This window comes from Cebus imitator, unplaced genomic scaffold, assembly GCF_001604975.1.
Source record: "Cebus imitator isolate Cc_AM_T3 unplaced genomic scaffold, Cebus_imitator-1.0 Scaffold396, whole genome shotgun sequence".
Taxonomy (NCBI): Eukaryota; Metazoa; Chordata; class Mammalia; order Primates; family Cebidae; genus Cebus; species Cebus imitator.
The window spans coordinates 21,604-34,772 of NW_016107711.1; the positions used below are offsets into that span (position 1 = coordinate 21,604).

Below are 13,169 nucleotides of genomic sequence, written 5' to 3' on the forward strand. Positions count from 1 at the left end.
AGGGGAGGGATGGGAGAGGTAGGGACAGGACTTGGTTTAGGTTAGGCTAGTGTCATTGTACGGTCCAAACTGCCCTTTATGTGGAGACTGTCGCTGCTGGAATCTTGCAGTCAGCCAGTCCTCTCCATCCTGGCTACTCGGAGTTCTCTTTCTGTCCCCTCCCTGCTGAGGTCGATTGACTATGGTGAGCAGCTCCAGGATCCCAACCACAGAATACCCTGCATAGCTGCTGCATCTTCTTGAGGCCTCTCTCAGTCAGAGATGGCTTAGAAAATAGCCCTACTTTAGGCTGTTAATTGCTCAAGCTGCACATTAGGCTCGCCCAGCCTCAGCAGTGATAGCAATTTGGGTCTTACAGAAACAGACCCTGGGATAACCTGTAAGAATCAAGGAGGTGTGTTGTCAGTGTTTCTGAAGACACTCTGGAATATTACTCTCAAGGCCTACGGAAGACCTGGATATGACAACTCTGTGCTCAGTTTTATATTTGCCTCCAAGAAATCTGAGTTTTAGAGGATGAATTCCTTGTGTCCAAGACTCTCTTCAGCTTCTTGAGAGCAAAGCTTGATAGACACAAAGTTGGTTTGGCTTCAATAATCTTGACTAAACGTGCCGAGTTCTTAACAATATACATTCAGGAAGTCCTGGTTCTTGATTCAGTTCCATGATATGGAGAGATAGTATGTTTCACTGTGGTGTTCTTTAGGCCAAATTCAAGAGGATATGCAAGTGTCAGTCTGTAGTTAACAATTCACCTCCACAGGGCACACAGATCACATGGTTCTCACGATATTTTTAGGTAACTAACCTGAATTATAGTATCAGAAACAGCTCTGACCATGGAAAATTTGAATGACAAGATTGATTTTTACCGTGTTACGTTTGTAGCAATAACCATCAAAAGAGAGGGGGAGGAAGTTCGATCAAATATATGTAACACAGATTAGTAAGTCAGTCCATTGGCAGGCCTAGCCTAGTGGCTAATGTCCTTGGTTGCGTAAAAATTAGCTTTCTTATATTTATCTGTGGGATAAGCATCCTTAACAAGTAGAACAGGGGGTAGATGATACTCTCCTTTTGTCACTGGCCATCCCACAGTGGGGAGCAGTAGAAAATTGGCCTGTAGTGTCCTTCAGAATTTGGTTGTACTTTCTTCTCTGTGGAATGTGGGCATGGTTCTTCCAACTTGACTTCATGCATGGAGAGCTGGGCAACTGCTCTAACACCGATTTGCCTAATCAGGAACATGGACAAGACTTTTCAGAGACACATTAAACCTGGAATCACGCAGGGACCCACTATCTGTCCAAGCCTTCTATTTGCAATTCCACTATTAAAGGACCAGGCATACCTTTTGACAAAGCAATCTCTTTTTAAAGTAGAGCAAAACAGAGGTGTGTCCTAACTTAGTCTTTTAAAACATATTTCTCAATAAATTGGAATCACATTTTGATAACCACAAAGCTTATTACGCCCTGATGATGTACTCGTTTTATAATGCAAGAATGACACCAGAACGTGATTGAACCTGTTGCCGAGTTATAAGAATACAGAATATGCAGATTCACCCAAAGGTAAATCCTTACCTTTGGCTGACGAATATTAGCATTCAGCAAGACAATCCTCTTCTTGGCCCTGTTCTCAGATGCTTTCTAAGTTTTTCTCCAGACGGAGGTGGCATTTGATCCTGGCCTTTCTGAACAGCACAGTTTTTTCACATGCCAGTCCTGTCTAGATCATGAAAACACATAGCTCTGACTTCATTAAAAGCAAAGGATAGGGATACTGTGGGCTTCTGTCTGGAATGTTGTCTCTCACTGACGTTTACTACCTTTTAAAAGCTTGCTGGAGAACAGCAGTGATTCTGAAGGATCTATAGAAGAGGAAGATGTACTGTTCCTCTAGAACAATGATTAGGGGTAGGGGAGGGACCTGTCTGCCATGCACACCACTGCTGTATGGACCAGTGTGACTGCTAGGAAAGGAGTTGGCTCCTTGAATCTGTTATAGGAGGGACAAATATCAGGAACCACTGTTCTAGGTCCTCTAACAGGGCTTCCAGATTTTCAAATAGATTTTGATTACTCAATAGAAACATTTTTGTAGGAAATGCAAACATTATGGCAAAGTGCTCTGAATAGTGCCTGGCACATGCTGAGCACTTGGTGCTTGCTGTGTATTTACAGCCCTGTGCCTGGGCCATATTATATTAATCTCCATAAAATTGCTTTCACCTTTGGCCCATATTACCCACTTAGCCTCTGAACTACTCTGAGAGCATCATACAAAAGCAATGCGTTCTCTTGGGCTCTGTTTACTGTAAGGGTGCTATCATGGATATTGCTGATCCTGTTACATAAAATCTCTCTGTGAAAACAAGACGTTTCTTCCTTGCTTGAAATAGTTATGCTTCTCCTAGGCAGTTGATTTGATTTTATCCTACCGATCTGTACATCTATTAACTGGTTGTGCTTCTCTTTTTTTATTGGCTTCTAGCGTGAATCTAGATTTTTACCCCCTTCTAGCATGTGTTATAGAATGTGGGTCACACCTTTTATTAACTGGAGTTATGATTTCAACTTTCTTTTTTTTTTCCCCCCATTTATTTATTTTATTGTATTTTAGGTTTAGGGGTACATGTGAAGAACATGCAAAATTTTTGCATAGGTACACACGTGGCAGTGTGATTTGCTGCCTTCCTCCCCATCACCTACATCAGGCATTTCTCCCCTTGCTATCTCTCCCCAGCTCCCCACCCCCCCTACGTCCCTCCCCTATTTCCCCCCAACTGACCCCAGTGTGTATTGCTCCTCTCCCTTTCAACTTTTTTACTCTCTTTTGTCAACTAGTAAAAACAGTTGCCTCTCTGGGTGATTGCATGGGTAGACCTTTTATTATAATGAAGAATATACTGTACACCATTTGAATAAAGCATAGTTGGTACAGTGGCTTGCTGGAGTCTGTGGAAGGGGTCTTTAGTCTTCTCTCCATTTCCTGCCAGAGAGTGGGCAGCTGCCAGTGCTAGGTGGCTCCATGTCCATGTGGACTTTGGCACCGGGGTTCTGCGTGCAGAGCCTCTCTTGGACAACTGGGTCCTTTTTCTCTGTCCACTGGAAATGACCATCATGTGAGTTATTTGACATAAGAATTTGATCTGCTGTTAAGAATTATTTTCCTATCTTTTCTTCTCAGGTTCTGAGAAAATATAGATTACATCCTTGGATTCTAGTCAGAGAGTTTGATTATGTGAGAACTGGAATATTAATTTAACAACAATAAACTACCATTAACAAAGACGTCATTTGTGATTGTTAAGGCTCTTTGTCTGCAGCATGAGAGCGCTCCCATAACAATGAACAAGACATAGGCTCCAGAGGGGCTGGAGCAGAAGACAGTAGTGTGGCAGCAGGTGCTGCCTGGCACAGCTGGCCTAGGGAGTGGCCCCTGGGCCTGTCCTCTGGCTGCACCTTCAACAAACAATCAGTGTATTTTTCACTAGTGAGACTCTAGGCTTGAGTGCAGTACGCTTCGTTCACATTTCTGTTCTAGAACTGGGCATGGCTCCGTTGCTCCCCTCACCTATGCAGTGCACTGGGAAGGGGTGGGATCAGGGGAGGAAGGAGGTGCCCTTTCTCATGGAGGGTGGTGGGAGAGCCCATACTAAAAGTTGAAATGTGGAGAAATGGCCTAGGACAAGGTGGCCCAACTCTGGGTCTCTCACATCTGCCTCTGCACAGTTGGGGCTTTCCTCTAGGGTGGTGGACACCTGCCTCATGAATATTGAAGCACTGATTTCACTGGACCAGCTCAGGTTATGTGATACTCATTTCCACGTTTAGCAATCAGATCTACTTTTTCAGACTGCCAAGCCTCTGAGTGACCTATTGCAGACCAGCCTGGTTTCAGTCTTCCATTCACCATGGAGGAAGGAGGTGTTGGGGCCAGCTTAGTGACATTAGCAGCTCCTTCCCTCCTCTCTGCCCACAAGCAGCTCAGACACACCCGAGAAAGTGACACCTCCTGTCTCTGCTTGGGGCATTTGTAAGATTCTGCCTCTCCTCTGACATTCCACATCCTCTCCCTTTCCTCTGTTTTCTATAGTTTCTGGTCACTTGTCATTTCCTGTGCTTTAGCTCTGGCATCCCTCTGGCTCTTATTTAAGTTCTTCTCAAGATGTTTTGTCTTAGCTTGCTTCTCTCAGCTGTAGCACTGAGGAAATGTGACCTGCCAGCCTGGCTACCAAAGCTCTTACTGGAGGGTGGGATTGGGGTGGAAAGGGAGGTGTGAGTGAAGGGCCTTGTAGTTGACATCCCCCATCCTTCATGCTCACTGTGATGTTCAGATTGGGCCTCCATGCAGCAAGGTGTGCCTTGGCTTCAGGGGACCCTGGCATGAGAGTTAGGAGATACCAAGATCTGTGCAGAAGCTGTTCCCATGTAGTCCCTTGGTGAATGGTACCGGCTCTCCAGTCTCCTCAAAGAGCAGGCCCTCATTGTCACCATGCCTCTGGAGGCAATGCCTCTGGCTAACCCAGACCCAGCATGTCAAGTCAAGCACTGCTGGGCCTAGAGTTTCACAGAGGGCCTCCTGGCCAGGAGTGAGGTCATCCAGGGGGCGGTTGTGCCAACTGCCAAGGCACACCTTTCAGTGGCATGTGATCTGGTTCTCCTCATGGTAGTTTTGAAATCTTGTGGTTTCCTGTTTTGATGAGTGGTTTTGTACATATAATCAGTGAAACTGTCCTCACAAATTACATGCATCCCCTATTTTGTTTAGAAGCTGGTAAGATGTTTTTCCAACCTTTTAAGTGTATTCTTTTTTTTCTGTCTTCTTTAGACCCAGGTAAACCACCACAGTACTGCTAGTAATGAAACCTACCAGGAGCGCTTGGCACGGCTAGAAGGAGATAAGGAGTCCCTCATCTTGCAGGTGGGTACTTTTTTTTTTTTTTGGTGAGAATCACCTTATCCTTTTACCTCCTACTGTGTAGCTTCTCTTAAGTAGGAGGGAGCACAAGGGATTTTCTCTTGGAATTTTTCTGCTTCCAAAGCGTATGTTTTTAGAGAAGACTTCTCCTGAAATAAAGAAGTAAGTAATTCTAGACCTGACTTTGAGGGGCTGTGAATTCAGTCATTCATTTATCATGCACTACCAAGCACCTGCCTGTATACACTGGAAGCCCCATGACCGGGCTGATTTCCAGGTGCTAAGAATGAACAAAATGGGCCCTGTCCCCCAGAAGCTCCCGAGTCTTGTGAGGTAGGGGAGATATATCCTCGTGCCCCTAATAAGACAGAGCTGTGGGTGATACAGGCCTAAAGGTGAATGCTAATGAATCAAGTCCAAATTTTCTGAAGCTGGATCTAGACTGATCCTTTTGATAGTAAATCCCCTGGAGCTGGTAATAGGGGCTAAGCCTTTGATAGCTCTCTTGCTTGAAAGAGAGGAACTCCAACACCTTTAATGGAAAAAGATAGTCAAAGGAGCTTTCTCACTTTTGAAAGTTTGTGTGCCTTGTAGGCCATAGAATTAGGTATTCCCGTAAGAACGCTGTTGAAGAAGCAGGCCTAGCTCTTTGCTATGTTAGCTTTTGAAAGTATAAATTGATTTAGCAAGCATTTGCTCAAGGTCTGGTATGCATCAGATATTAATTGGTGATTTGGAAAATATAAAGGCCAGTATCCTAATCCCAGCTCCTTAAAGCTTAAAGGGCGATGAGTTAGACTGGTGGTAGAATGGAGGGAGGGGTTGGGGGGGCCTTGTACCCTACCCAAGCTATGGGCTTCAGCTTGGAGCACTAGGGTTATGAGGTGGCAGTGTGTTTATTTTTTCTCTTTTTACCTTGTTTATTTTATTCTTTCATTGTATTTTATGAACATAAGGGTAATGAATGATTTTAGGAACTTTTAAAATGCTAAAAATTTGAAGAATCAGGTTAACATTTTGGCCTTTTTTCCAGTGTTGTTTTTTTTTCCTTTGCCTGTATTCTAAATAACTGAGCTCATACTAAATATATGGTTTTACATTCCAGTTTTGTATTTTTCTTCATTGATTTATTCATTATAAAATAATTGAGTATATACAACTTGTGAGATTCTGGTTTTTGATGCTGGGATGCAGCACTGAAAGAGGCAGACTCAGTTCCCATTCTGTGGATCTTCCATTTGAGAGAGTGGGCCGGGCGCGGTGGCTCATGCCTATAATCCCAACACTCTGGGAGGCCAATGGGGGTGAGTCACCTGAGGTTAGGAGTTGTAGACCAGCCTGGCCAACATGGTGAATCCCCATTTCTACTAAAAATACAAAAATTAGCCAGGCTTGGTGGCAGGTACCTGTAATGCCAGCACTTTGGAAGTCCAAGGCAGGTGAATCACAAGGTCAGGAGTTTGAGATCAGCCTGACCAACATGTTGAAACCCCATCTCTACTAAAAATATGAAAGTTAGCCGGGTGTGGTGGCAGGCGCCTGTAATCCCAGCTACTCAGGAGGCTGAGTCAGGAGAATTGATTGAACCCAGGAGGCAGAGGTTGCAGTGAGCTGAGATCGCACCACTGCACTCCAGCCTGGGAGACAGAGTGAGGCTCCATCTCAAAAAAAACAGAGTGTGTATTGACAATAAGCCAATATGTAAACTATTTCAGATGATGATAAGAACTATGGAAAAAAGTAAAGCAAGATGAGGACTGTGTAGTAAAAGGAAGATCTCCTTTACAGGAGGAAGCTGGGGAGGGAGCCATGCAGATACCTGGAGAAGTGCACTCCAGGCAGAGCAGTTGGTCATTCCAGCCCACACACTGAGGCAAGAGTGTGCTTGGTGTGTGGGAAGAACAGCAAAGGGCTATTGTACCTGGAGTCTGTGCCCAAAAGGGTGGTGGGAGCCGCCTTTATAGAGGTCGCAGGGGTCAGATTGAATAGCACATTGTAGCACAGATGTTTGAGGGATGTGTAATTTGAAACTCTTATCCCAATGACATGATTAGTGAAAGAGTATCTAATGTGAGATTTTGCAGTAAACAGTATGAAATTGCAAACTTCTGAACCAGGACCCTTCATGATTGAAATAGCACATTCCTATTTAGAGAGGATTACAATTTAATTTTTAAAAGTCCTGTGTTAATAATGCTTCCTTTCACATTCATAGTTTTCTAAAATTCCAAATTCTTGAATAATCCCTATTTAAATAATCTTAACACAATTGGGAAGCTGCTTACCAGTAAAGTCAGAAGTTGACCCTAGTGGTTTCTACCCTACTGGGAGCTTATGGGCAGACTCCAGGAGTGTCTGTTATGTGATCACTCCTGTTCTGCAGTGGCCCAGTGGAGCTGGTTAGACGGATTCTCAGCAAGGTAGAGGCTCTTGCTTAATGCACACACAAGCTCAGCCAGACTGACTTAATTTGGAGCCCTTGGCCCAGAAAGTTTTCCTGGTTCTACTCGTAAAACAAGACAAATCACACGTAACAAAATACTCTGTTTTTAGGATTAGTTAAAAAGAAACCCCAAATCTCTTATATCTTCATTGTAATGAAAATCCTTAAGGATTTTCGTCCTGTTTCTTTTTTTTAACGTCTGTATCCCTCAATACCTAGAACTATGCCTAGCATCTAGTAGGGTCTCAAAAATAGTTGTTTTTAGTGAACAAAGGTCATGTTTAGGACCTTTATGTATTTTGTCCAGATTTTCTACATCCCTTCATTCATAATACTTAGAATCAGCATTGATGTTCTGAAGTCCCCTGGAGCTGAACAATTAGCTATAGAATGCTAGAGATCCTGTGATTCCTTGGGTATCACCAACACATAGCCTCAGGCATGGTATAGACCATAGAAATGTCTAATCCTCATAATAAGATTAACGAGAAAACATCCTTCACAGACAGAAACTCTGGATTCCAGCGAGGAAAGCCCACCCCCAGAGTACTACCTTTTTGAAAGTGGTGTTAGTTCAGGATGGCTGAGTGCTGGGCCACAGGGAGTAATAAATACACACCCACCTACAAAGGTTTTAAACCACTTTTTTGGTTAAAAGTGGAATGTTAACCCTGTGTCGACTCCAGGAATATGTTTCAATAATTCATTCATCATTTGGGAACGTAAAAATGGAGAGCTTAAAGTAGGCATATTAATTTAGATTAGTTTCTTTTTAAACAGGAGCTTTATAATTCAGAAAATTTATTTAAACACTCATAAATGAACTCACGTCAACTCATGCTCCATCTATCTTTACGTTACAGGCTGAGAAATAATTCTGGATAATATATATGCAAATGGCAATGACTCTGATGAAAAAGTCTAAAGGATCTCAATTTACCAACTGCTAATTTCTTCACTTTTGGGAGGACACTCATTCTCTTTCTTCTTGCTTTGAACCATCTCTTAATAAAGAAAAAGGATACTGGGGCAGTTTGCTAATAGAGAAGGCTATGAAAGCCATTGCTAGTATACAGTTAGGGCATAATTTGAATGACTTCCTGTAAATGAGTTTTTACTAATTCATATTTTCAATAGAGATTCTCAGCGTTCTTTAGAAAGATGACTTTTTTTCTGCCACCATATGTGTAATGTGGCTCCTCTGTGTTTATGACTTAGAGTCATGTTTTGGCCTGTGAAGCACAAAACCCTTTCTGGAGCCAAGTTTTGTCAGTGCTAATACATGCCCTTTACAGCCCACATTCATTAATTGCATCAAAACACTCGCCTGATAGGCGAGCAGTCCTCACACCCTTATGAGAGAGGTAACGTCATTGGTTCGTTTTCATGAAGTTTGGAAAGCTCTTCCACATGAGGTTGCAGAAGTCCTGGCAAGCCTGCTGAGATGTGCCTTCAGGTCGGGGCTGTTCAGTAAGAGGAATAAGGAGCACGAGTCCAGCCCAGAGGCAGCTTCTGTGGCTGTTGGGTGTTTTTCTCTTGAGTCTGTCAAGAGGAGTAAACGTGACCCATGTCATCAGAGCAGTGGCCGAGACTCCCTTGTAAGGTAAGAATCTAACTGGAGCTGCCTTCGTTCAGGATACTTCCTCTACCTGCCACTCAGCCAAATGCAAAACTCTTTCCTCTGTATAAGAGTCAGTGGTGAGGTTTCACAGCTCCCCTGCCGTGGGGAGGCTTTCCTGCCCCATGTCAAGTCCCTGCTCCTCTGCCATTGCTTTATTTCCTGGAACAGGTGAGTGTCCTCACAGACCAAGTGGAAGCCCAGGGAGAGAAGATTCGAGACCTGGAAGTGTGTCTGGAAGGACACCAGGTGAAACTCAATGCTGCTGAAGAGATGCTTCAACAGGTAAGGACAGGTGTGCTGAAGGCCCTGGGTTCTGAAGCAGCTCATGTGCCGAAGCCCCTTTCTGTGCCCAGGCTACAGCTCTCGCTGCCTGCTTTCCCATCCTACCTGGAGGCGGGATTGGCTGCTCAGTGTATAGTGTTTGTACAGCAGGTGAAACCAACCTGAACGTTGAGAGTAGCAGAGGGGGTAGGGAAAGGAAGGGCTGCCCTGAGACGAATAACCTGCTGAGCTGGTTAGACAGATTCCCAGCTAGCACTTCCTCCAGACCTGGTGCAGTGAGGAAGACCTCAGTTGGGGGACTCACCCTCATCCTGCGGTGTCATCTGGAGTTTTAGAAAGTCAATTCTCAGTTGTGCCCCTTTCCCATCTTGCTCTGCCTCTTCCTACTCTGTATAGTTTTTAAATAAAAATTATTACATAAATAACATTTTAATATAATTCAGTAGCTATCAAAATGGAAAAAATATTTAACTGTTTCCTACCATTCAAATATAGTCTTCTCCTTCTTTCCTTTTTGTCCGTGTTATGCGTGCATGTACTTTCCAAATCTGTAGTCACATCAAATACGCAATTTACTTCTCTGATCTTGTATGCTTAATATCATATAATTTTTTCCATTTTACATTTTTGCTGTATTGTCATCTTTATTATCACTGATAATAGATTTTCTTAGTAAAAGTATCAGAGTTGACTTAAGGGTTTTTCGATTCCTGAGTACTTTTTCTGTATTATAAGTAATGAACTACAATTTTTTAGGAAGGGGTGTTGAATTTTTATTAAAACTCTTTTCAGAATTTGTTCAGAAGCTAATTAAGTTTGTAAATGAAATCTGTTAATATATCTAATTTTAAATTTTCCTTAATTCATATCATTCTTGTGTTTTAAGTTATCTTGAAAATTAAACGACTGAAGCTTGTGTGTGTCTGCCTTATAACTCCTGGCTTAGTACTTAGCACATAAAAGATGCTCACAATTACTTAAAGATCAAAAGTTTGTACCTTAAAATGAGTGGATTCAATTAGGTGACTGCTTATAATACTTCCCCCAAAAGCACTAGCATTTTTTTTTTTTTTTTTATTGTCATGATCAGCATAAGACTCAGATTGTTTCTTGACAGCATACTGGTGAATACAGGCTTTGAATTTTACCTTTGGTCTCATAATAAACATCTTAATTCTGGTGTTTGTTAGTTTTGTTTGAGTGCCTTTGAAGGTCTTTAAAAAACATGTAAGTCACTGTTTTTATGTATATATCTTCATAAAAACCAGTTCCAATGGCTCAGGAACTTTTGTTAGTTTCTTATCTTTTCATTGCTGATTAATAAGTTACCACATTCTTGGCTCCATTTGATATTCTACTTAGATTATGTGCCATTTCTCTTGTTCATGATATTCCCTAAAAATCTGGCTAGCAAGAGGAATTGAATCTTTTTTAAAAAATTGAATCTTTCTTTTGAAGACCCAGGAAAGAAAATAGGCTGATAGAAGAAAATCTCAAATGATGAAAGTATTTTCACAAAGAGTGCAAAAAACAACCTACTAGATTATGTTTTCAGGTCTGCTCAAGGTGTGGTTTTCAGATGAGAAAGATAAGGGAGAAAGATGATGGAATGGTGTAAACAATCCAGAAAGACACCAAGAACATTTGAATATGGAAGGGAACAAGTCAGAAGGTTGATGTTTCAGGAAGGTGATGCTGGGAGAGTAACCACATAATCAGAGGTCAGAGAATAGCTGCATTGTAGTGGCTGAGTTGTCTGACTGCCCGTGCTGGCTTCTCTGAGCCTGCTCTACATAGCTTTCTATGGCAGTGTTTCTGCTCCATTGTCAAAGTCTCTGTGTCAAGGAGTCTGATTGTGATGCCCAGCACCACTTGGAGAGAGGCTGTCTAGTTCCTCTAAGCATTCCCATGGATGGCGTTTTAGACTTTTTAAAAAGTCTTAAGCTCAGTTACCTTTTTTATCTTGTTTATTCTAAATCCTCTTTCTTGTGTGCTATGGATTTGGTATTGGGCGTGTGGTACCATGCACCACAGAGGTAGATGTCTTAACCTGACATATATTGGAGTATGGTAGCCACTATCGAGTTTCAAGATTCCTGAATTTGACTAAGTTATTTTTCTGCTTATAAGCTTTCATTGCGTTCCCTCAAACTGCCAAGGGTAAAATGATAGCAGTATGCAGTGCTCCTTTCTTAACAAATTGAGTTCAAGCCATAGGACACATCTGAGCCTCATCTCCCACCCACGTGTTCACTGGGCTGGGTAGCACCAGAGCTTGAGACGTCTTGAGTTCCCAAATCTAAATCCAGAGTTGAATGTTTGGCCGAACATGCTGTTGCTTTCCTGAAGTCTGTTTGTTGCTGTTTGTGAAGACACTTAATTCTTGCACCACAGCGCTGATGCAATGATATCTCTGGCTTGGACTATGTATGCATTTTCTGAGCTGAGAACAGGCAAACACTTGCCCAATCTGACTGAGATATCCTGGCTGCAGGGCCCTTGGCTTCTGGTGGTAGGAGCAAGAATGACTGACTTATGGCCTAGAGGCAGAGAATGGAGGCAAACAATTGACTCTTTCTGCCAGCCTCAGAAATCATTCTGGCCCAGAGCCAAGGCGAGCCTGCTGCTCAAAGGCTCTGAAGAAAATCCTTTCACTGTCTCAGCATGCAGCTTCTAGCTGCCTATAGATAAGGTGCGTCTTCTGGGTTTGCTCCTCCTGATAACCCTGCATTCTGAAGACATCTTGTCTGAAGGCAGCAGCTGCTGTTCTACTCCACTTGACTGACCATTTAGGCATGGTGATGCTACATATTCTCATTTTTTACACGAGACTCAAAATCCAGATTTAATGATGTCTGCTTTAAAAATATTAGCAGCTAATTTAAGTTTTTAGAAATGCTCTGTGAATCATACCTATAGGTCAAGGCTGGCCTGCAGGCCTCCAATCTGCAACCTCTGCTCTAGACTTGGCCCCCGCAGGCTGGAATAACTCTAGGGGGATTTAGGAAAAGCCAAATCCAATGAGCATAGCCCAAACCTTATGATTACAAGGGCTCCAAGAACCCCATTCAGCTGTCTCTCTCCACAGCTGTTCTAACCAATGTCAACCTCCCTCCAGAAGCACAAGAGGTGAGACGTTAATTCCCTACCCAGTTCATGAGCCACGTACCTGCTGTACCCCCAACCACAACATCCTTAGCCTGTCCCTGCACAGGGCTGGTCTCCCAGCTCCCATCTGTTTTTGTCCACACATGAACTCATCCAGCCTCCAGAAAGAGCATGAAGACCTCCCTTGGGGTTAGACAAGCAAACCAGAACCAACCAGAGTCAGCAAAGGGGCAGGTCCACATGAGCTCACCTAGATTATGAACACTTTTGAGGACAAAATAATGTTTCTATTTTGCAGCCCAGGGCAAGATGTGGGGTGGGAAGGGAACATGATAGCTATAAGCATCTCTCAGGACTGCTACAAGCATCTCATAGCTGTCTACATAGACATATAAACATACCTTGTAGCTCTCAGGACTGCTTAGGAAAGCACCTACTCAAGGTGTGGTCTTAGACTCAATGAGCATGTCTGGATTGCCCAAGAAACCTTTCCCATTAAGAAGAGCCATTTCTCAGACAGGTACTGTGGCTTACGCCTGTAATCCCAGCACTTTGGGAAGCAAGGCAGGAGGATCACCACCTGAGGTCAGGAGTTCAAGACCAGGCTAACCAACATGGTAAAACCCCATTTCTATTAAAAATACCAAATTAGCAAAGTGTAGTGTTGCATAACTGTAATCCCAGCTACTTACGAGGCTGAGGCAAGGAATCACTTGAACCGGGGAGCAGAGGTTGCAGTGAGCTGAGATCATGCCATTGCACTCCATCCTGGGCAATAAGAACAAAACT

The 13,169-nt window shown here is 43.1% G+C and overlaps 1 protein-coding gene across 14 annotated transcripts in view; it reads left to right on the top strand.

The window, feature by feature from the left end:
- PPFIBP2 (PPFIA binding protein 2) overlaps window positions 1-13,169 on the top strand; it is an 85,586-nt gene that overhangs the window by 14,557 nt on the left and 57,860 nt on the right. For 11 of the 14 annotated variants that reach the window (XM_037731387.1, XM_017508569.2, XM_037731383.1 and 8 more), the window contains 2 exons: window positions 4,837-4,929; window positions 9,159-9,272. In XM_037731387.1, coding sequence (XP_037587315.1) covers window positions 9,261-9,272 — 12 coding nt within the window. In that variant the 5' untranslated portion in view covers window positions 4,837-4,929; window positions 9,159-9,260. Of the gene's footprint in view, window positions 1-4,836; window positions 4,930-7,550; window positions 8,973-9,158; window positions 9,273-13,169 lie in introns of those variants that run through there. The other 3 variants (XM_037731380.1, XM_037731385.1, XM_017508575.2) reach the window with 3 other exon arrangements.